Genomic DNA, 24,107 nt, shown 5'->3' on the forward strand with positions numbered 1-24,107 from the left:
CCCACGGATGCCATTTTTGCCCAGTCTCTTATTGTTGACTCATGAACACTGACCTTAACTGAGGGAAGTGAGGCCTGCAGTTCTTTCGATGTTTTTCTGGGTTCTTTTATGACCTCCTGGATGAGTCGCTGTCATGCTCTTGGAATAATTTTGGTGAGCCAGCCACTCCTGGGAAGGTTTACCACTTCTCCATTTGTGAATAATGGCTCTTATCATGGTTCGCTGGAGCCACAAAGCCTTAGAAACGGCTTTGTAACCCTTTCCAGACTGATACATGTCAATTGCTTTGTTTCTCATCTGTTCTTGAACTTCTTTAGCTCGCAGCATGATGTCTTGCTTTTTGGAGATCCTTTAGTGTGCTTTACTTTGTCAGACAGCTTCTATTTAAGCGATTTCTTCATTTAGCAGCTCTGGCAGTAATTAGGCCTGGGTATGGCAAGTGAAATTTAACTCCAAAAAATGTGGTTAATCACAGTTCATTCATGATTTAGCAAGGGGAGCAATTCTTTTTTCACATAGGCAGGTTTGGACAGCTTTTTGCCCTTAATACCAGTAAATTAAATCATCATTTTGGATTTACTCGGGTCATCTTTGTATAATATTAAAATTCGTTTGATAATCTGAATAATTTAAGCATTACAAATATGCAAAAAATAAAAAATCATGAAGGAGAAAAATACTTTTTCACAGCACTGTATATGTTTTAAGAATTTAATTTACATAACATTTTAATCCCCCATTCTAATAGCCTATTACAATAGTTGTGCCAGGCAAAAGCTTACTTAATATTGATCTATTGGAAATTTTCTGAAATACTGGAAGAACAGCAGTGGGAGGACTGGCAGCACGAGGCTTAGAGCCCATATATAATGAAACCTCCCTTGGTCTCTAATTTTTGCCCACTGTTATTCTTTAACTCCATAATTGTGCGACTTAGAAGGTACAAGATTTCATTACATATTTGGAGCAGCCTGGTGGTACAGTGTTTGGCAATGTTGCCTTGCAAGACGGAGGTTCAAGATTCAACTCTTATGCGTTAACATATTTCCTATGTCCGCCCAGGGCAAGGCAACAGGTTTGCTTTAAACCAGCAATTAAAGCTCCAGCTTGTCTAAATGACGAACGCTGATCTTACCAAAAAAAAAAAAAGAACTGCAAGGATACCAGTTTTTAAAAAACCTCTCATTTCATGTCACAGTAAAGTAGCAATGAGATTGTTGGGGTTGTTGAGAAGGCCAAGCACCACCGATGTATTATTCCACATGAACAAACCAGGGTGCTCTACTTTCTCAGCTGATATATTCCTGTTAGACCTGTAGCCATCTACGACCAACCTTAGGGACAATAGATTACATTTTAACAGGAGATTGCTGGTGAGATGGGTCAGTAGTATACAACATTTCCAAACCTTTTTACAGTTGCAGCACTCTTTAGAAGTTTGAAAAATCCCAAGACATTCTGGTCTAAAATGTAAAAATGTTAATTATTCTCATCCCAAAGTCCTTGCATATCATCAGAGTCCCCTGATTTCAAAGACCCCAATCACAGGGCCCCTTCTTCACATCATAGCCCTACCTCTTGGCTCCAGAGCGGAAAGTGGAGTTGGTCTGGAGGAGGTGGACATCCATCCTCTCCTGGATTCTAAGGATGGCCCTGCATACTGTCTTGCATTGGATTAGCATCACGCGCTGCCACTGTTGGGGTGCGCTGGGCGCTAACACCTTAGCAAAGAATGATGCTGTGCGTCCTGCTCTAGAGCATCATTTGTGGTTATGGTACTACTGGCCCCACCTGCACCATAGCTACTCATGAAGTTGATCTAGGGCAAGCTAGGTCTGATGCTTGTGGCACCCTAAGGGAACCCAAATGACAACCCATTTGAGAAATACTGTTATATAAAACCAAAAAGAAATGTGTAACCACACGGACAAGACACAGAGCTAGTTTTTCTTACTTTGTGTAGACTCTCACATGGTAAGAAAAACAAGCCAAGAGTATAGTAATTAAAGTAGACCAAGCATCAAATACCATCAGTTGCTTTTCTCCCCAGAAGGATGGAGACCCCTTTGCCCAGGCTCATTCGGGATCAGCATCTACTTCCTTTAATGAAATACCGATTCAAAAATGACACAATCATCTAAATCCGGATACTTGTGCAGCTCTTGGCTGTGTCCATAGTGTCTGACGAAGGACCTCTCCTTCCTGTCCCACGGTGTTCCCTCTTGGACAGTTGTCATTGGAACCAATTTCCCCATTGGAAGATTTTCCATGACAGCTGTAATATTTTGGATTTTCCATCACTTTTTAACCAATGAAAATGGCCACCGGTCCAAACAGAGGGTGAATCTTCCCCAGCAGGGATACAGACAGCAGCACAAACCTGACAGGTTCCCACACTATCCAAAGCAAAAAAATATGTTTTGATGTTAGATACAACTTCAATTCAACCTTTAGCCTATTCCCAGCAGAATGGATTCTAACCTGCAGGTTCTGCCTTCCACATCCAAGCTCTGCCATAATTCTTGGCGTCTTCTGGTGCGTACACACAAAAGAGAAGAAAAAAAAAAATTCCCAGGGTCAAAGCGCATTGCAGAGCAAGTGCACAATGTAAATTCATGCACATGCTACAAACCGCTTCCTCAAGATGAGTTTCCATGCCATTCAACAGTACGATCATAATGATGTAAATAAAACAGGCAATGATGGGACACAAGAGGTACATTTACTGTACATAGTCTTTTTAATATAGGTCACTAATGTGTTGATGGCAGAAATGATATAAAACAGGTGTGCCAAAGCAAATATGTGCTATGCCCACGCACGGGAAGGAAGACAGGTTCACTTTAACTTAATGCCACGTTTACAGCCTCCTCCTGAATGAACACATTGAGCAATCGGTACTGATCGCTCCCGTGTTCATTCATCACAGAAAATGTAATAAACAAAAATAAAAAAAAACACTAAAAACAAAACATATTAGGGCCTTGTTCAAATGAGGAATATTAGACTATACGCCCGTGCAAGGTCATGTTTACCCACACGGGGATGCACAGGTGTTCAGTGTATCCACATGCAGACAGTCCCATTAATGTTAACTGGGACACAGCTGCTGTTCCCAATTTGACATGCTTGTGTGTATGTCCCTGAACTCACACTGTCTGCTTTCAGGGCCATGCACCCACACGTGCACTGATGTCAGATTGGGAGCGATGTCTGTGACCCTGCAGCTGCTGCATCCATATTGACCTGAGTGGGACTGCCTGCACAGGGATGCATGGAACACCTGTGCATCCGTGTGCAGGTAAACATGGCCCTCACACCGGCATACACTTTAGTACACCCCATGTGAACAAGGCCTTAGTAGGAATTTAGCAGTCATTTGTTTTACGTTTTGTGTGCCAATATTGATTTTATTGTTAGTGAAAATTGTAATTTGATAATCATTTTCACAACCTTTTTGGGGTTAAAAAATCAGTAGCCCATTTTATTTAATCTACAGGTCACAAGCTTTTAGAAAATGTATAATTTTTTTTGTTTGTTGTTTTTTAACCACTTCAGCACCGGAAGATTTGGCTGCTCAATGACCAGGCCATTTTTTGCGATACGGCACTGCGTCGCTTTAACTGACAATCGATGTCCTTTTTTTCCCACAAATAGAGCTTTCTTTTGGTGGTATTTGACAGTCTCTGCGGTTTTTATTTTTTGCACTATAAACAAAAGAAGAGCGACAATTCTTCTACATATTTTTGGTTAAAAAAAAAAAAATAAATAATTAAAAAAAAAAAAAAAAAATCGCAATAAGCATATATTAATTGCTTTGCACAAAAGTTATAGCGTCTACAAATAGAGGGCAGATTTATGGCATTTTTATTATTATTTTTTTTTTTTTAGTAGTAATGGCGGCAATCTGTGATATTGCGGCAGACAAATTGGACAATTTTGGCACATTTTTGGGACCATTGACAATTATACAGCGATCAGCGCTATAAAAATGTCACTGGCAGGGAAGGTGTTAACACTAGGGGTGATTAAGGGGTTAACTGTATTCCCTAGGTGTGTTCTAACTGTAGGGGGGATGGGACTGTCTAGGAGGAGAGAGAGAGATCGGTGTTCATACTTAGTATGAACACACGCTCCGTCTCTACTCCCCTGAAAGAACCAGAATTTGTGTGTTTACACACACACAGATCCCGGCTCTCACTCTGTCACGGGTGCCCGGTGGTCATCGCGCCCGGCAGGTGCTTGCATCGGCTGCGGGCACGCCCCTAGTGGCCAAAAGGCAAAGCAACGTAAGGTAACATTGTTTCGCCCAGCTGTGCCATTCTGCCACAGTAAAACTGTTGTGGCTGATCGGCAAGTAGTTAAAAACCTAAAAGCTGTAAGTGAAAAATGATAGCCTTCAGATTTTCAGAGTAAGTCGATATATAATTTTGCATACCTTCGATTTTCACTAATTTGCAAAATAAATACAAATACTTGTTATTTATTAACTTAATACAGTTTTAGCTTTTATATTTAATCAGAATTTAGCAGCAATTTTGTACATTTATTTTATATATGTATTTTGTAAATCGTGCGGTTTTGTGTCCACTAATTATCAAGGGGCCTAGTAGTCATTAGGCACCTTTTTTTTTATACTATTGGTCCATTGCTTTCAGAAAATGTATGGTATGGGGGTTAATAAACTCTAAAAGCTGTAAGTGGAAAAAAAAAAAAAAAGCAATGGAAAAATTACAAAAATGATCAGACTACCAGAGTTTAAAAATGTAGCGCAGAGCTTGGCAGCGAAAGGGTTAAAGTATGATATGAGCAAGTATTTGGAATTTTGCAAAGTAGAGCAGGGAATGCCCAGAGAAGGATCTGACACATATGGCCAGAGTATAACCAGAAATTACAAATCAGATGATCCTATTTACTGCATCTGAAAGAGGAACTGTCTGTGCAACTCAAGGCACCCAATGGATTTTGAATTATTATTTGTACCCAACTAAATTTTCAGTAATATTTCGTCCGCATTTGTACAATATTTAAAACATTTCCTTTACTCAATTAAATTTTTATGGCATGGGACCAAACATATTTCAAAAATATTTAAACTGAACCGCTAAATAGACAGATGAAGTAGGGAGCTATTTTACCTGCCAAGGGATTTGTATAACTGTCCAGAGATAGACACAGCTCTGCCACACTGCATATCCTTGCTGTGCAGGGCAAAAGATCATTTAATTACTTATTATAAGCTTTAGAGCTGTACGAATCTGTGCCCCATTTCTGCCTTGAGTGCCACACTATGTTCATATTTTTTAATACTACAGAGCAGTCATGACTAAGCCCAAAACATAAAACACATAACACATACACAAAAATACAAATGTGTTATGTGATTAAAGAATGTCGCCATTCATAACACACAATATTGTAAAAGAAGTTAAGCCTTTGCTGATTACTTACCTTTACAAGTGCATTCATCCTCCAAATTCTCCTTCTTAACTTCACAGTCTTCCATTTTTAATTTTCCATCAGAAGTAGATGGGGATCCCTCAGCCAGTTTTTCATCTGAGACTTTAGCTCTCAACTCCTCAGTGCTTTGCTTTAGGAGGCCAGAAAGCATTTGACCAGTTTTGTGTCCCAACTCCAAGGAGTCTTTGCCATCCAAGGGATGAACAACACAATCATGGTCTAGCTCCAAGACCTCACTATGAACACTCAAGTCCTTTACTTTGTGCTCTTCAGAAGTTTCTTCCAAAGGAAGATCCTTCATGTCATCTAGTTCCTTCTGCCATTTTACAATGGGGTCATCTTTAATTTCTTGCAGCTCGGCTCCCCATTCCTCTTTTTCTTCGACTGGAAGATGACTGCAGCTTGGACTGTCTGGACTATCTCTCAATATGCTACAATCTTTGTCCTCATTGAGACTGGGGCTCAGAGTTGAATGTGCAAATGTTTTGTCCAGAAACTCCAGATCCAGGCCTAGGGACTGCTCAGCAGTTTGGCCGAGATCACTACAAAAATGATTATCATTTAAAGTCTTTGTGCCCCTCTGCCCAATGCTTTGCTGTTCATCCTCCTCTACCGACAAGCTGATATGGTTTTCGCTGCTGTTAAATGGTTTGCCCAGGCTGCTCTCTTGGACTTCCAAAGGATCCTCCTGTTCACTGGTTCCCAAGAAACAGTCTCTAGAAACAGGCTCCTCACTTTGTGATAGGTTGTCCACCTTGGTCTTATTGAGAGAGTAGTCATTTGGCTCAGACTTTTCCTCTAAGCCTAGAAAACTTTCCTGAGCAAGGGAGCTCTGTTCACTAGTGCTGGCTTGAAGAAGAGAGGTGTTGCAAGATTTCTTGTCATACATCATGCAGATGAGCGCATCTGGTAAAGAGCACTCATCGTGATTGTTGGTCATCATCTCGCCAACTCGGGAGGAGAAATTGCCACCATTTTTAGGACTGCAGTCAGGCCTTGCGATGGGCTCTTCCACAGCTTCAATTTTAATCTCATTTTCAGTCTCCACCTTTGTAGAATCAAATGTCCTCTCCAAGTGGCAAGTAGCAGGTTCATACATCTTGGAACCCATCTGGTAATGGCAACACATATTTTCGCTGCTGCTTCTCTTATGCTGAGAGTAATTCCTATAGGCATCCAAAAAAGACAGCTGAGTATCATTCATGATGTAGTAATCTGTACGGCTTAGCCCATGCTTGGCCGTGCCTATTAGAAGGTCTCTATCGTGTTTACCACATTCCCACCACACAGGAAGGTAAAGGCTAGGCCTACATAGTTTAAGCCGTTCATTAAGCTGTGGGTGCCTCAGAACCTGTTCTCGAACTTTGCGAAGCAGTTCTATTCGATACAAAGTTCTTGCTGCACGTTCTTCTGTTATTGGGTCTAAGTAAATGGAGGGATCAGCAGAGCCTGCAGAAATGAATGCACAGCAGGTGTCATTATTTATTAATATTTAATAGAAGCACTTTGAAGAAAGCACGTTGAAAATCACAACATAATTTTTGAAGGCCAAGTACACATCACACAATCCAAAGTTTTTTTTTGGGTCTCACATAAATTTAATAATAAGTTACATGTTAATTACCCTTAATCATTATGCTTCATATTGGCCAGAGCTGAATTACACCAAAAGTAATATTGACCAATTTCTCTTACCATCATCTTTTCTGAGGGGGAGTCGGCATACATTTCGGCACATGGCCACAAAGCTGTGGAAGTATTTTTCTAAGCTCTCATCTGTCTTTTTATCAAGACGGGACAGTGCACGGAACTGTGTCCAATCAAAATACTTTTTATCTGCATCATAGATGACTCCAAAAGAGGACACTGTTCGATAGAAGTCAGCCTGTTCCCTTCTGGTCCACCTGGGAAATTAAACAGATGTGTAACCTTTAATCTAGGAAAGGCACCTTGACATTATACAGGATATTTAATACCAATGGACTTTCAAGAGCATTTTCCAAAATGTGGTATATGCCAAATCCTAACATCTATACCAATAAACTGAAGCCAAGAGAGGAAAATGCAATTGCTTCTTGGAAAAAATTAGGGCTTCCTCTTTAAAGCTTAGAACGTGCCACTACAATGAAAACAGCATATGCTAGTGACAAGGACTCAGCACTAAAGGAAACATAGAATTGTCCACTATTTTCAGTAATGGTTGGAACTTTAAATAAAGGTGTCAATGTGTAAAAAGCGTCAATTAGATGATGGCTTCTTGGAGGGCAGACAGGCATTGAAAAAAAAATGTGGGGGTTCAGTCTCAGATTATAAGGAGGAGATACTTACATTAATGTGATACCCTCACAAGGATCAGCTGAAGGACTTCAATACAAGAAGTTAGTGCATGTAGCATTAGGAAGGAATACCTTGTAATGGCAAAGGTCATGGAAAGACATGACCACACAAAGATGAGAAAACAGCAGAGAATTGCTTCATTTAATTTATAACCCCCTTTTTTTTTTACAGAATATACTAATCAAGATAAATACTACATAAATAAATATGTAATCTAGAAAAGTTTTGTATAGCTCTGTATCTCAAGTTGCCACAGTCAAAATAACTAGATACCCTTATTTATATAACAAGTAACGGGCGGATCAGTGATGATCCGCCCCGTGAACACCCGCTGGCTCAGCGGGGATCGCTCCGCCGATCCCCGCTGAGCAGAAAGATGACAGGTCCATCGCTGCACGCTGTGCAGCTACGGACCTGTCAGAGCGCCGCTCTCCCCTATGGGGGATCGGATGATGACGGACCGTAGTGTCCGTCGTCACCCGATCCGATAACGGATGGAAAAGTAGGTTTTTCCTCCGTTACACTTTTCGGATCGGAGCGGCGTCGGATGTCAGCGGACATGTCACCGCTGACATCCGACGCTCCATAGGGATGAATGTATGTCCGTTTTTCATCCGAAAACGGAAGGATGAAAAACGGACATACGGATCCCCCGTGTGAATTAAAATAATAGGATTTTTTAAAACAGCTTACCTGTAAAATCCTTTTCTTTCGAAGGACATCACGGGACACAGAGCCACAGTAATTACTGATGGGTTATATAGGTATCACTGGTGATTGGACACTTGCACACCCTATCAGGAAGTTCAACCCCCTATATAATCCCTCCCCCTTGCAGGGATACCTCAGTTTTGTAGCCAAGCAATATAGTGTATTAGAAGAGGGGCGGGACCTCTGTGTCCCGTGATGTCCTTCGAAAGAAAAGGATTTTACAGGTAAGCGGTTTTAAAAAATCCTATTTTCTTTCTCGAACATCACGGGACACAGAGCCACAGTAATTACTGATGGGATGTCCCAGAGCAATGCTACCTGAGGGGGGGGAACCACGACCAAGTAGGGTGCAATCAGACCTGAGGACCCTGTACCGCTGCCTGCAGCACACTACGCCCAAAGGCGATATCCTCATGCCTTCTCACATCCACCTGATAGAATCTGGTGAATGTATGAACTGAAGACCAGGTTGCGGCCTTGCAGATTTGAGCCATAGAGGCCCGGTGATGCACTGCCCAAGAAGCACCAATAGCCCTTGTGGAATGTGCCTTGATCTGAAACGGAGGAATCTTCTGTTTCAAACCGTAAGCTTGAATGATCAACTATCGAATCCATTTAGAAATGGTAGCTTTTGACGCTGCCTGTCCTCTATTGGGACCCTCTGGCAGCACAAACAAAACATCCGTTTTGCGGATCTGAGCAGTTGTCCCTAGATAGGCCTTAACTGCTCTTACTACATCCAACGAATGTAGAGATCTCTCTTCCGGAGAACAGGGATCTGGAAAAAAGGAAGGCAGAACAATGTCTTGGTTTAAATGAAAATCAGAAACCACCTTCGGTAAAAAACTAGGATGAGGGTGCAGTACCACTCTATCCTTGTGTATAATCAAATAAGGCTCCTTACAGAAAAGAGCTGCTAATTCTGATACTCTTCTAGCAGAAGAGATGGCCACCAGAAAAATTAACTTCCTTGTCAACAAGACCAAAGGAATCTGACTTATTGGTTCAAAAGGCTGTCTTTGTAACACAGCCAGGACCAAGTTCAAGTCCCAGGGGTTTAGGGGCGCTTTAACCGGAGGATTAAGACGCATCACCCCCTGCATAAAATTTCGGACCAAAGAATGCGAAGCAAGTGGCCGCTGAAATAATACTGATAAAGCAGAGACCTGGCCCTTGATGGTACTCAAGGCCGGCTTCATCTCTAATCCTAATTGTAGAAAATCAAGAATTCTACCTATGACATATTTCCTGGGATGCCAACCTCTGGATTCACACCAGGTTATATAAGCTTTCCAGACTCTATGATAAATCATCCTGGAAGCTGGCTTCCTTGCATTAATCAAGGTAGATATGACAGGACCTGAGAGCCCACGACTCTTCAGAACGTGGGTCTCAATAGCCAAACCGTCAAATTTAGCGTTTGTAAGGCAGGATGGAACACCGGACCTTGAGATAACAGGTCTGGGCGTACCGGTAGGGTCCACGGGGAACCCACCGTCATCCTTACTATTTCTGCATACCAAGTCCTTCTGGGCCAAGCGGGGGCCACCAGAAGTACCGACTTCCTTTCCTGCCTGATCCTGCGAAGGAGTCGTGGTAGTAGCAGAATAGGCGGGAATGCGTAAATCAGTGAGAACCGATGCCACGGAATCACCAACGCATCCGTCCCGCATGCAAGAGGATCTTTTGTCCTTGCCACAAATCTGTCTCTCTTTGTGTAGAATCGGGATGCAAAGAGACCTACATCTGGAACCCCCCATCTTTGGCATATGGCCCAAAAGACGTCGGGATGCAGAGACCATTCCCCTGGAAGTAACTGCTGGCGGCTTAGATAGTTCGCCTGCCCATTCTCTATTCCCGGGATGAAAACTGCCGATATGCATGGCACATGCATCTCTGCCCAGACTAAGATCTGGTTCACCTCCTTTTGAGCAGCTCGGCTCTGGGTGCCTCCATGATGATTGACATAAGCCACTGCTGTGGCATTGTCGGACTGGATCCTGACCGGACAACCCTGTAGCCTGATAGTCCAGGCTTTTAGAGCTAAATGTATCGCCCAGATCTCCAGAATGTTGATGGGTAAGGTCCTCTCTGTCTTGGACCATATCCCTTGGACCGCAGCCTGTTCCAGAATTGCTCCCCAACCTGACAGACTGGCATCTGTTGTTACTACCGTCCAGGTAACCGGTAGAAAGGATTTCCCCTTCTGCAGGTTCTCGGGTATGAGTCACCAATTGAGGCTCTGACGCACCGCATGCGACAGGTGCATCGGAAAGTCTAATGCCTGAACGTTCTTGTTCCAGGTCAACAGAATACTGTGTTGCAGCATTCTTGAGTGAAACTAAGCATAGGGAACTGCTTCGAATGAAGACACCATCTTCCCTAGTAGCCTCATACAAAGGCGGACTGAGGGACCCTTCTTGGTCCTTACTGTCAGAACCAGCTCTCTCAAAGCAGTGATCTTTGCCTGGGGTAGAAATATTTTCTCCTGGCTTGTATCTATAATCAGACCTAAATACTCCAGTCTTCTTACTGGTTTTAGGAAAGACTTTTCTAAGTTGAGGATCCAACCCAGGTGTTCTAGATACCCGACTGTGGTCCTCAAGTTTCCCTTCAAAGAGGCTACCGACCAGTCTATCAAGAGCAGGTCGTCTAGGTATGCTATGACAGCTATACCCTGAGCCCTTAATCTGGCCAGAGGAGGAGCCAAGATTTTTGTGAACACTCGAGATGCAGTGGCTATCCCGAAAGGCAGAGCCACAAACTGGAAATGGCGCCCTCCTACCTCGAAGCGCAGAAACTTCTGATGAGCAGGAAAAATGGGCACATGCAGATATGCATCTCTGATGTCTATTGATGCCAGAAATTCTCCTCCCTGCAGGGTGGGAACTACTGTTCAAATTGATTCCATGCGGAAGGATTGAATCCTTAGGAATCGGTTCAGATCCCTTAAGTCCAGAATGGGCCTGACATCCCCATTTGGCTTTTGGACCGTAAAAGGGTTGGAATAGAAGCCCAATCCCTGGTCCTTTGCGGGAACTATCATAATGACCTCCTGCGACAAAAGTCGCCCTAACGCTAGAAGGAGCGACTGGTACTTCTCTGGGTCTCTGGGAACACCTGATCTGAGGAACCGAGGAGAGGGGAATTCCTGAAACTCCAGCTTGTACCCTAAGGTTACCGTGGAGATTACCCATCTGTCCTGGAAGTCCTCCTGCCAGAGCTCTGAGAACTGTGGCAGTCTTCCCCCACTCGAGTGAGCGGGGGCGCCCCCTCATGCAGAGGTCTTAGTGTTTTGCCTAGTAGGCTTCTTTCCCCAGGACCTCCTTTGTCCCTGGGGTTGACTCTTGTCTCTGGACCCCGATGGAGGCGGCCGTCGAGATTGCCTGGAGGCTGAAGCCCCCGGCGCTGGGGAAAGAGTCCGTTTGAAAGAGGGACGCTTACTCTTCTTCTTGACAGGTAAGAGAGTGCTTTTCCCACAAGAGATTCTCTTGATATAGTTATCCAAGTCCTCTCCAAACAACCTTGCACCACAAAATGGAAACCCAGCCAGTAGCTTCTTACATGGTGCTTCGGCTGACCAATTTTTCAACCATAGGATTCTACGTATATGCACCAACCCCAGTGAAAGACGGGAGGTTTGGACAATAGAATCTCTAATGGCGTCAACCACAAAGCATAAGGCCGCTGGAAGGTTAGCAAACCCCTGGGCCTGCTGTTCAGGTAATACTTTGATGACCTGCTTAACATGGTCTCTTAAGTATTGACAGACTCCAATCGCTGCTACTGCAGGTTGGGCCACTGATCCTGCTAAGGAGAAAACATCCTTCAATAGGGATTCCATTCTTTTATCTACAGGATCCCTGAGCATCTGAGCATTGTCTACAGGACAAGTCAGGCTATTATTTACGGAGGAAATGGCGGCATCAATAACCGGTATTCCCCACATTTTAATAAACTTTTCTTCCATCGGATAAAGTGTTGAAAACTTTCTCGGTGGAAAAAAAAAAGTTTGTCTGGGTGATCCCACTCAGAATAAATGAGCTTTTCAAGTAAAGTATGAACAGGAAAAGCATGTGCTGCTTGGAAAGGTTTCAGTGACCCCAAAGCAGAAGAGGATTCTTTAGCAGTTTCAGGTACGGGCAACTTAAATGTGGAGCGGACCAATCCAGTGAGGATCTGCACTAAGACTTTCTCCTCTTGGGAAGTCGCAGAGGGTCCCTCTCCACCTGAATCCTCCGAAGAGGAATCATCCGTCCCATCCCGATCCTCTGAAAGGGATTCATCTCCTTTACCCCAGAGCTCCTCTGTCTGAGGGTCTTGGGGAACAGAGGAAAGCCTTGTGCGTTTTCTTCCACTGAGTGAAGACGTAATCACGGCCATTAATCTTTCCTCTAGACCATTAATGGTTGAGGAAAAAACCTCTTGTGTAATATATACAGGGGCTGAAGTGCCAGAAGCAGGTGTGGCCCCTGACCTCGATGGCTCTCCCTGGCTAGCCGTCCCTGGCCCATCTTTTAGGGGGGAGGATGCTGCTGACAGGGGGCCCTCAGAACCTGAACGAGATCCCCTAGTGTCTCTGGTTCCTGGGGTGCTTGAACCTCTTCTACCCATAGTGCAAAGCAACAAGGTGTGAGGTATACAAATGAACACTGCCTGCTGAGCGATGTAGTCTGGCTAAAAGCCTTGCTACCCAATGCTCAGTCTGGTGTTACTTCAGTAAATGCTGCCTAGGAGAATGCCTGTGTCCCACCTTACATGCGACCGTCAGCTCTGTGTCTCTCAGAAGGCTGTGTGCACCTGTATAGAGTGCCTTTAATAGCCTGCAGCTGGCCTGAGTGGGAGTCTAAGCACCTGTGCTGACGTCCCGCCCCTCCCCCTCTACCGCCCCCCCTTCGAGTTTTGAAAAAAAAACAAGCGCTTCCCACGCTGGCCGACTCTCCTGTCATGCTTCTGGAGGAAGGCTGGGAGCGGGGGGGGAGACTGGTACAAGATCTGCCTGAACGGCTATCTTCAGAGATGGTGGCCATTAGGCCGCAGAGTCCGGGTGGTATAACCACTTTCTAGACCCCTGTGGTCCCTCTAGCCTGGGGGGAACATTCAAACATGAGAAATCCCTCCTACATCTTACCTTCTTTGCAGCCAGCTTGAGACGCTGCGAGGAAAAAACACCAACGATGAACACTGAGACAGACAGTCAGCATGTGGAGGTTTGTGCTCTTGGCAGCCCCCGGTGGTCACAATAGGCATAGCATGCATTTACCTTAAAGGAGAAAAGCCACTAGAACTCAAAAATTCTGTGGAATCTCCTCTTACCTTATCCAGCCGCAGGGTGCTGTTTACACAGACCCAATCTTCACCTCTCACGGTGGGCTCCGTTTGAAAAAACCGTCAGAGACTGGGGCCCCCATCAGTAGGGGGATCCAACAGTTCTGGGACCGTAAAGCACCTCGCCAGAAATTAGGAAGTTTAAAGCCATTTTCTGATCTGCGGGGTCCAGCTCTCTAAAAAGAGAAGCATTACGGGTAAAACCTCGTTTCTTCGGACACGAGGCCCGAGTACCATTCAATTCGGCCATTAAAAGGCACTTTGAATGGATCCGGTTCGCCTGGCTTGCCCCAGTATAGGATATCAGGATATTCCCTTTGGAGCTCAGCACAGGACATCTTTACACGTCCATCACCTAAGACACTGGCGTAAAAACTGAGGTATCCCTGCAAGGGGGAGGGATTATATAGGGGGTTGAACTTCCTGATAGGGTGTGCCAGTGTCCAATCACCAGTGATACCTATATAACCCATCAGTAATTACTGTGGCTCTGTGTCCCGTGATGTTCGAGAAAGAAATATATCTAGTTATGCATCTAATCAAAATTATTTATTTTAAGTTTATTCTATCCAAAAGTGTTTTTAAAGAGGGAGTCCACCTAAAAAAAAATTATTAAAAGTCAGCAGCTACAAATACTGCAGCTGCTGACTTTTAATAAATGGACACTTACTTGTCCTGGAGTCCAGCGTTGTCGGCAGCCGAAGCCGATCAGTCGCTCGGCTCTCGGCTGCTGCTGCCGCCATTCTCTGTGAGGGAATCAGGAAGTGAAGCATTGCGGCTTCACTTCCCGGTTCCCTACTGCGCATGTGCGAGTCGCGCTGCGCGTCCTAAGTGGTCCCCCCTATTTCCTGGGACCTGTGTGTTTCCCAGGAGACAGCGGGGGGGGGGGGGTCTGGAGTGACCCCCGCGGGAGTCTATTCCAGGAAGTGGGTGCAAATACCTGTAGTAGACAGGTATCTGCACTCCCCTCCCCCCTGAAAGGTGCCAATTGTGGCACCGTAGGGGAGGGGGGGGGGGGAATCAGATGAGCAGAAGTTCCACTTTTGGGTGGAACTTCACTTTAAAGTTTTTCTTAGATGCTGGATAGTTACCACCTGACTTTCTTATAGTCTTGGGGAGGAACACCCAAAACTCCCAGGTGGACAGACCAAAAATGATAGCAGGGGGATCTCACAGTTGGAGCAATCATGACCGAACATGTAAGAAGCTTAAATCAGCCCAGCAGGCTTCACCTTTCACTGAGGCTTGGATTCACATATATGCAAACTGAATGCGCTTTAAACCACATCCAATTCGCATGATGGAGCTGGTCCACACATGTCCGGGGCAGCCACAGTGCGGATTCAATAAGGGTCCTCTGCGTTTTTCGGTCCAGTTCAGGTGCAAATTCACGCAAAAATTTGCCCCTGAACCGATGAACAGAAACGCACCAGGATCCCTGACTGCAAACCGCAGCCACACATGTGAACCCAGCATGAAAGTTCATGTTTGGATGGACTCTTCCTTTAGCATTCAAAACGTATGTATCCTTTCTGTCCAAATGTTTTTTTCTTCAGAAGGGCAATAAAAAAAGCTATATGAAAAAATAAAAATATGCCCTCTCTGCAGCATTCAGATCTATCCTGGTGTTTTCCAACCTTTTTTAAGTCAAGGCACCCTTTAAATTTCTGCACACAAGGCACCCCACTCTAAAATGTAGAAAAAGTAAACTTATAGCTTTACACATACAGCAGTCTCTACACATGTAGGATACCCAACATAAGAGGGGATTTTTACAAAGTAAAATATTTTTGCACACTGGTACTGACTAGTATTGCAGCATTTCTTTTCTCTCAATTTCGCTACTTCATTCTGCTAAATGTGACCTCAGTGCTGTCAGAGAGGGGCAAACAGGGACATCTTCAGACGTGCCCTATGTCCTCCTTAACCTTAGATGACATTGGTTGTTAGGAAGCCAGCGGTCCACATGATGCCCAAGGTTGTATTGCTGCACAATAAAAACCAGTGGCTTTCTGTAAGAAAAAAAGGCAGGGCTGATCCACCAACTGGCTTGTTGACAATTTTTTGGCATTTTGCCATGGCACCCCCGAAAAACACAAAAGGCACCCTGGTTTAAAAGGGCTGACCTAACTAATGGCGTGATGAACAACTTTTAAGAGTCATGGATGAGCATGAACATTGCAGGTCGAAAGCGGCCAAGAACATTGGATCCATATTTATGCAAATAAATGTGCTGTATACCATTTTAGTTTTGCATTACATTTTTTTGCTCTTAAAGTGATAGTAAAGCCGCTTTGTTATTTTTGTCTACAGGTAAACCTATAATAAGGCTTACTTGTAGGCAAAATGAATATCTCCTAAACATGCACCGTTTAGGAGAAATTCACCCTGCATGCAGCCAGTGACACCAAGGGACTTGCCGGAACTTCAGAGCTTTGTTGCGGAATCAAGGGCTCCTGTACACACATGCGCGGTAGTGACGTCATCGTGGCTCTGGTCAATGACACAGCAGGAGCATGTGAACCCAGAAAAAAGACTGGGGGAAGATGTCAGCCCTCTCAGCGGTGACAGCGCACTGCGGGACAGTTTCGTTCTAAGTTAAGTATTCCATAATGTGCTGATATATGATGTATACTAGCACATTATGGAATTGCCTTACAGGTGTTTTTTTTGGCTTTTATATCACCAGCAGTGGTTTACAACCTCTTTAGGATTTATCAGTGCTCAAATGAAGGAAAACTTGTTGCCCATCAGGCTTTACCTTTCATTTTACAATCTACTTTTATTCTACAGTACACAGTAGAAAACGACAGCTTCAATATGCGCTAGTCTCTGACAAGTAGAAGAAAACAAACCCATACCTTTTCTGCATTTCTTTCATGATAGGGTCCATCTCTACCCTCCTGACCATCTCATCTTGCAGCCAATAGTTGTGGTTGGTGGGAGCCAAAATCTCTGGCCGAGATAACTCCTTGCGGTTGCAGCGCTGGTATACAGTTATTAGTCTTCGCAGTCTTGCAGTCAAGGCTGAGGCAACGGGCCACAAGAGTTTGTCTGATTCAGGGCTATCCTGGGCTTCAGACATCATAGGAAACACGAGCAAAAGGAGCATGGCAACAAAAAAAAAAAGCAAGAAACAAATTATATGCATCATGTGATAGAACTATTGACCACTCAGCTAGCCAAAAACAATGGCAATAACAGATGTGGTCACTGCTCATATTCTCACCTGTACTGCTCTCCTCGTCCACCTGCTCCTCGGTGTTCTCCTTGACTTTTGTGTTTTCCTGCAAAATGTACATAACAGTTAAAATATAACAATCCATGACTGAAAAATGTACTCCATCAAGAAATAAGCTACTGTCTGTTTGGAGTGAACATAAAGCTATGTTAACAGTCTTGCTGGGGATGGATAAATAAAGACTATCAGGACAGTCTAGTCTTCCTGGAGAATGTGCTGCTCATCTGGTCACGGGATTTCTACTAGAGCTGCACAATTAATTGTTAAAAAAATCGTGATCTGGATTCACCCCCTCTGATGATCTCTCCTGCAAAGTTTGAGGATTCTTTCATATAAACAAGTGGAGAGTGTGCTCAGAGGCGGCTCTCTAATTAGGCAAATTAGGCGGCAGCCTAAGGCCCCGCGCTCCCAGGGGCCTCGCGGCCGCCGCCTATTATGCCTAAGTTGTGTGTGGAAATGAGAGGGAATGTTCCCCGGTCAGTGTCCCGGAACCGTCTTTAACACGGGGGAACGCGGTGTCCGCAACTGCCTTTCCCAGCCGAGGGCGGGTGGGCGGACTGACCACTTGAGAACTGCTCAATGTCCTGGGTCAGTGGGTGGCTGTATGTATTTCCCTCCCTCGGCCCCTCCACCTTCTGTTGCGCTCGTCGAATCTCCTGCATGCAGCGGCTGAGCAGCTCCCTGCTCTACTCTCCAGAATGGATCGGCCTGCAATGGAGGACTTGCCAGAGCTGCCGCGTCATCGAGGAGCCAGTCTGTCACTGCCTTAAGGTACTACCCGACACTGACAGGCTGACAGCATCCCATGATGTCACCTCCTGAGTCCTGACTGAGAGCACCGCGAAAATCAAGGCTGACAGCGGCCCGTGACCTCACAGCCCTGAGTGACGTTATGTATGCCATGATGCCACCTACTGACCCCTGCCATAATCATAATCCTCCTCATCATCCCCCTGTTCCTGGCATCCCACATCCCTATCTCCTGTCATCATACTTCTTATCATCCCCCCTGTCATCATTTCTATCCTCACCATAGTCCCCCTGTGCCTGGCATCCTACTACCCCACCCCGTGTCATCTTCATCCTCCCTGCACCCCACTGCCAGCTTCCTACCACCTCACCCCTGTCATCTTCATCCTCCCTGCACCCCACTGCCAGCTTCCTACCACCTCACCCCTGTCATCTTCATCCTCCCTGCACCCCAGTGCCAGCTTCCTACCACCCCACCCTGTGTCATCTTCATCCTCCCTGCACCCCACTGCCAGCTTCCTACCACCTCACCCCTGTCATCTTCATCCTCCCTGCACCCCACTGCCAGCTTCCTACCACCTCACCCCTGTCATCTTCATCCTCCCTGCACCCCACTGCCAGCTTCCTACCACCTCACCCCTGTCATCTTCATCCTCCCTGCACCCCACTGCCAGCTTCCTACCACCCCACCCTGTGTCATCTTCATCCTCCCTGCACCCCACTGCCAGCTTCCTACCACCTCACCCCTGTCATCTTCATCCTCATCCTCCCTGCACCCCACTGCCAGCTTCCTACCACCCCACCCCCATCATCTCCATCCTCCCTGCACCCCACTGCCAGCTTCCTACCACCCCACCCCCATCATCTCCATCCTCCCTGCACCCCACTTCCAGCTTCCTACCACCCCCCGTCATCTTCATCCTCCCTGCACCTCACTGCCAGCTTCCTACCACCCCACCCCCATCATCTCCATCCTCCCTGCACCCCACTGCCAGCTTCCTACCACCCCCATCATCTCCATCCTCCCTGCACCCCACTGCCAGCTTCCTACCACCCCACCCCGTCATCTTCATCCTCCCTGCACCCCACTGCCAGCTTCCTACCACCCCCCGTCATCTTCATCCTCCCTGCACCTCACTGCCAGCTTCCTACCACCCCACCCCCATCATCTCCATCCTCCCTGCACCCCACTGCCAGCTTCCTACCACCCCACCCCCATCATCTCCATCCTCCCTGCACCCCACTGCCAGCTTCCTACCACCCCACCCCCGTCATCTTCATCCTCACTGCCAGCTTCCTACCACCTCGCCCCTGTCATCTTCATGCTCCCTGCACCCCACTGCCAGCTTCCTACCACCTCACCCCCGTCATCCCTCCTGCACCCCACTGCCAGCTTTCTACCTCCCCACCCCCATCATCCCCCCTGCACCCCACTGACAGCTTCCTACCACCTTACCTCCATCATCTTCATCCCCACTGCCAGCTTCCTACCACCCCACCCCCATCATCTTTATCCCCCCTGTACCCCACTGCCAGCTTCCTACCAGCCCACCCCCATCATCTTCATCCCCCCTGTACCCCTCTGCCAGTTTCCTACCCCCCACCCCTCTGTCATCTTCATCCCCTTGTACCCTACTGCTGACATCCTACCACCTCATCCATTGTGATCAGCATCCCCATCATTCCTCTGTATCCCACTTCTGGCATCCTACCACCCCATCCCCTGTCATCATCATCTTAATCCCTTCTGGTACTCCACTTCCAGCTTCCTACCACCCCACCCCCTATCATCATCACCCCCCCCCCCCCATACCCCACCTCTGACATCCTACCGTCCTGCCTTCTGTCATCAAAATCCCCATCTTCCCCATGTACCCCATCTCTAGCATACACCACCCTACCCGTTATCATCATCCTTATCTTCCCCCCTTTACCCCACTGTCAGCCACCTACCAACCTACATCCTGTCATCATTATCTCCATCCTTATCATAATCCCCCTGTGCCTGGTGTCCTACCACCCCACCCTCTGTAATCTTCATCCCCCTGTACCCCACTGCCAGCTTCTTACCACCCCACCCCTGTCATCATTCCACCTGTATCCCATTGCCAGTTTCCTACCACCCCACCCCCTGTAATCTTCATCCCCCTTTACCCTACTGCCAGCTCCCTACCACCCCACCCACTGTCATCATCATCATCATCATCCTCATACCCCACCTCTGATATCCTACCACCCTGCCCCCTGTCATCAACATCCTCATCATCCCCCTGTACCCCACCTCTAGCATCCAACCCCCATCATCATCCCCCCTGTACCCCACTGCCAGCTTCCTACCCACCCACTGTCATCATTATGCCCCTTTGCTGACCTCCTTCCCCTTTTTCATCAACATGCCCATCTTCCCTCTCTACCCCACCTCTGGCATCCTACCACCCCACCCCCATCTTTATCATCGCCATCATCCCCCTGTACCACACCTCTGGCATCCTACCACCCTACCTCCTGTCATTATCATCCTCATCCCTCCTGTACCCCACCTCTGGCATCCTATCACCCTACCCTTTATCCTTATAGGGAAGATATGATCTCAGCCTCTTACCCCAATGCTGCCACCATCGTCCCAAACTGCATCCTGTCATCCAACCAACTGTTGCATTACACACCACAATACTGCCCTGCCACCCAGCGAGAGGTAATGATGTACTGTAACCTCTGGCAAATAATCAGTGAGTAATCATTAGCAACCAATCAGTGAGTGATAATGATAAGCAGTAACCTATAGCAACCAATCAGTGAGCAGTAATAATGCACAGTAACCTCTATCAACCAATCAATGTGCAGTAATGATGTGCAATAACCTCTAGCAACCAATGGGTGGGCAGTAATGATGTGCGTTACCTCTAGCACCAATCATTGAGTGGTAATATTGTGCAGTAACCTCTAGCAACCAATCAGTGAGCAGTAATGATGTGCACTAACCTCTAACAACCAATCACTGAGCTTGGAGCAATCAGTGAGTGTGAACCAGACTTTTATGTGTACATTATTAAAGTGTTTTTTTAGAAAAGCCTATGTGCATGTTTGTTTTTTGGGATATTGGGGTGGAGAGCAAAATTGCTAGGGGTCTATCGCTTGAGTTATTTTTCCCATTATGGGAGTAAGTAGGGCCTTATGTCTAAGATTTGCCTAAGGCCTCACAAAGCCTAGAGCCGCCTCTGAGTGTGCTCACTCAGCTGTCAAAAGAAAGCATTGGGCATTCTGCCAAGTCTTTAACTTGATACATTTTAACTAAGCTTCCTTCTTAGATCAAAGGGAGAAAACTTCTGTGTAAATAAATAATTAGGGCAATCTGCCAAGTTTTCAACAAAGTGTAAATGCAGGAAGTTTAACCACTTAAAAGTCTAAATCTTTTTCTGACACTTCTTATATTCAATATTTTTTGCTAGAAAATTACTTGGAACCCCCAAACATATATATTTTAGGAGAGACCCTAGGGAATAAAATGGCAATTGCTGCAATATTTTATGTCACACTGTATTTGCCCAGCGGTCTTTCAAATGCAATTTTTGGGGGAAAAAATACACTTCAATGAATAAAAAAAAAAAAAAAAACGAAACAGTAAAAGTTAGACAATTTTTTTTTTTTTTTTAATGTGAAAGATGATGTTACGCCGAGAGAATCGTGATCTATCTTCTAAGCAAAAAAATTGTGATTCTCATTTTAGCCGGAATCGTGCAGCTCTAATTTCTACTGAGGGGTCATTTGAGAATTCAGATTGATTTTTCAACCCTTTTAGGAGAAATTGTGTGACCAATGGGCCTAGCAGCCTTCAAACATGTGAGGAACACTGGGGGAAGCCTTAAGCCGTAGATCATCCTGGAGAGTTAGAAACATTGACTAGAACTTTTTTTTTTTTTATCAATTTCAGTAAGATTGTTAATGTTTGATCCATCATAAAAGGGAATTCTGGGCAAAGGCAAAACTACATACGCACATGCACTCTCATCCCCTAAGAAATTTATTAGAACAATATACCAAGACTGGTTCAGACCTGTCTTTGCTCTGAAAACAGCCTTAAAGTGTAAGTCCACCTTTACAGAACTGGACGCTCTTCCCCATCCCCCCTGGTCCCACTGACCTTGAGTGCCGCAGTCTTCCGCTGTGATACATCGTATAGCCGATTTACCGGTCGAGGAATATGAATTCCCCGCGACTTAATTTCCTAAACGTACCTCGTAAAAGGCACTCCCCACAACGAGGCAGAATGTGACAAGAACATTCTCCCTGCGCTGTTTGCATATTGTCAGATACTGCCTCTGACATGGTGCGCATGCACTGTGTTGACATCACGCCACCTGATCAACATATCAGCTGGAGTGACGTTTGGTACTGTGCATGTGCAGACCCATCGGAGGCATTCTTTCAGCGGGGGTCAGTATTCGACAGATCACCGGCAGATATTTATGCAGGGCAGTGGAGACCATTGTTCTCTTCGAGGGATCATGGAGTCTGCGAACATTCCACGTGATAACAGGGACAGTAGTCATGGTGCTGAAAAAAATGCATGGAATCCAGCATGGCAGGCAAGCACAGTAATTGCTGCAGTCATGCTGAGAAGAAGCTTTTTGTAATCCAAAAAGGTATTCGATCCACTGTTTAAGTTGTTGTGGTATAATTTTGTCAGGGGTTTCCCTGAAAGAGATATTCATGATGCACAATGCTCTGGAATGGTGGCACAAATCAAGTTGAATCAGGAGGCGCAACAGCGCGCTTAGAGGAGTACTTGGGGCAGCGAGGAAAGATCCAGAGTAGAACTCGTGAAAGGGTAGACACCAGCTTCCTCTGCTCTGCCTCCCTGCCAAAGGCACATACATAACAGTAACCAGTTGAATAACCAGAAAAACATTTGTGGAGGACAACTGGTTTCCCCCACCGCCAAAACCTCGGTGTGCTGTGATAGCAGTGGTACATATAGATGATTAAACTAAAGTTCTGCGGAATGGACAGATTCTTTATGCTTTTAGTAAAATAAATGGACGTTCCCGAATATAATCCTAAACAGGGATCTTAAGTAGATGTATTGAACCCAACGCGATTCACCAGAGTGATATCATACGGTGAGGGTGCCTCAATCATCTCCCTCTGAAGGTGGGCGGTGGTGACGAAGGGCATGTTTCATGAAGATCCAGCCAGGCAGAGGCCTCTGCTGCATTTTCAAAGAAGTGTGTCTGTCCTCCAGCCGAGATGCGGAGCTTCGCAGGGTACAGTATGGGGTAACACACGCCAATTGTGGATCCCTCTATAGAGGCTTCCTGGCAGTCCTCCTGTGCTCCTGTGACACTGCAGGTTGAAGCTCCCACCCGCTCTAGCATTCTGCAAGGGCTCCAACATTTTTCACACAAGTTTTTAGTGTTGTTTTATACCTATATACTGAATAAATTCCTAAGCTGTTTAAAGGATTGGCTTGGAGCTTTTCTCTCCTCCTTTTGCTTTCCTTTTGTTTACAGCATGGGGTATGAGACCTGCAGTTTCTGTAGACGTTGTTTGACTGCTGTGAATTTAGCTCTGCTTTTCTGGACCTCTGCAGAGAAGTCAGGGTAAAATGATACCCACTCTTCATTAAATTGAATATTCTGGCGTTACCTGGCAAGAAGCAGGATGACTTCCTTGTCTCTAAAGTTCAGTAGGCAGGCCAGCATAGTTAAATGCAAAGGCCGAAGGGGGACCCCATGAGCCCTCTCCACCGTATACAAGGGGAGAATGCCTCCTTACTAAAAATATCCAGCAGCCATCTCTCCACAAAATCAGTGGGATCTCTACCCTCCACCTTCTTGGGAAGGCCCACAATGCGGACGTTATTCCGCTGCAGGCGGTTCTCAATATCTTCTGCCCTTAAATCCATTGTCTTGGCCCAGCCTAGCAGTGATGTGGGACTCTCACAAAAGGGGAGACAGTTGGTCTTCAATGTCGCTAATACTGCCTTCTGCTGCTGCTGTTCTCTCCCTGACTTTCTGCAAGTCCTGTCTGACCAGGGTGACTGCCTCCTTCAGCCCTCCAAATTGTTTTTTAAGTGATCTACAGAGGCAGTGCATTTATTTACTGCACACAGTATGTCAGCGAGAGTGGTTTGCTCACTCCCCTCTTCCCCATCTTCAGTGTCTTCTGACTGCATGTCCTCCTGCACTGTAATAGCTCAGCTCAGCCCCCTCCAGCTTCGCTCCTGGTGACCTAGGGTGACATGCCAGTCAGTTCTCTACTGTTTTCTCAGCTGAATTTT

The 24,107-nt window shown here is 45.9% G+C and overlaps 1 protein-coding gene across 4 annotated transcripts in view; it reads right to left on the bottom strand.

Annotated features, from left to right (window-relative positions):
• The window catches only part of CHD6 (chromodomain helicase DNA binding protein 6), a 218,600-nt gene that overhangs the window by 33,255 nt on the left and 161,238 nt on the right, over positions 1 to 24,107 (bottom strand). For 3 of the 4 annotated variants that reach the window (XM_073606324.1, XM_073606325.1, XM_073606327.1), the window contains 5 exons: positions 17,066 to 17,123; positions 16,698 to 16,911; positions 7,156 to 7,364; positions 5,452 to 6,909; positions 2,482 to 2,532 (listed from right to left, as the gene is read on the bottom strand). In XM_073606324.1, coding sequence (XP_073462425.1) covers positions 2,482 to 2,532; positions 5,452 to 6,909; positions 7,156 to 7,364; positions 16,698 to 16,911; positions 17,066 to 17,123 — 1,990 coding nt within the window. The remainder of the gene's footprint in view (positions 1 to 2,481; positions 2,533 to 5,451; positions 6,910 to 7,155; positions 7,365 to 16,697; positions 16,912 to 17,065; positions 17,124 to 24,107) is intronic. The other variant, XM_073606328.1, reaches the window with a different exon arrangement.

This window comes from Aquarana catesbeiana, linkage group LG12 (genome assembly GCF_042186555.1).
Source record: "Aquarana catesbeiana isolate 2022-GZ linkage group LG12, ASM4218655v1, whole genome shotgun sequence".
NCBI lineage: Eukaryota > Metazoa > Chordata > Amphibia > Anura > Ranidae > Aquarana > Aquarana catesbeiana.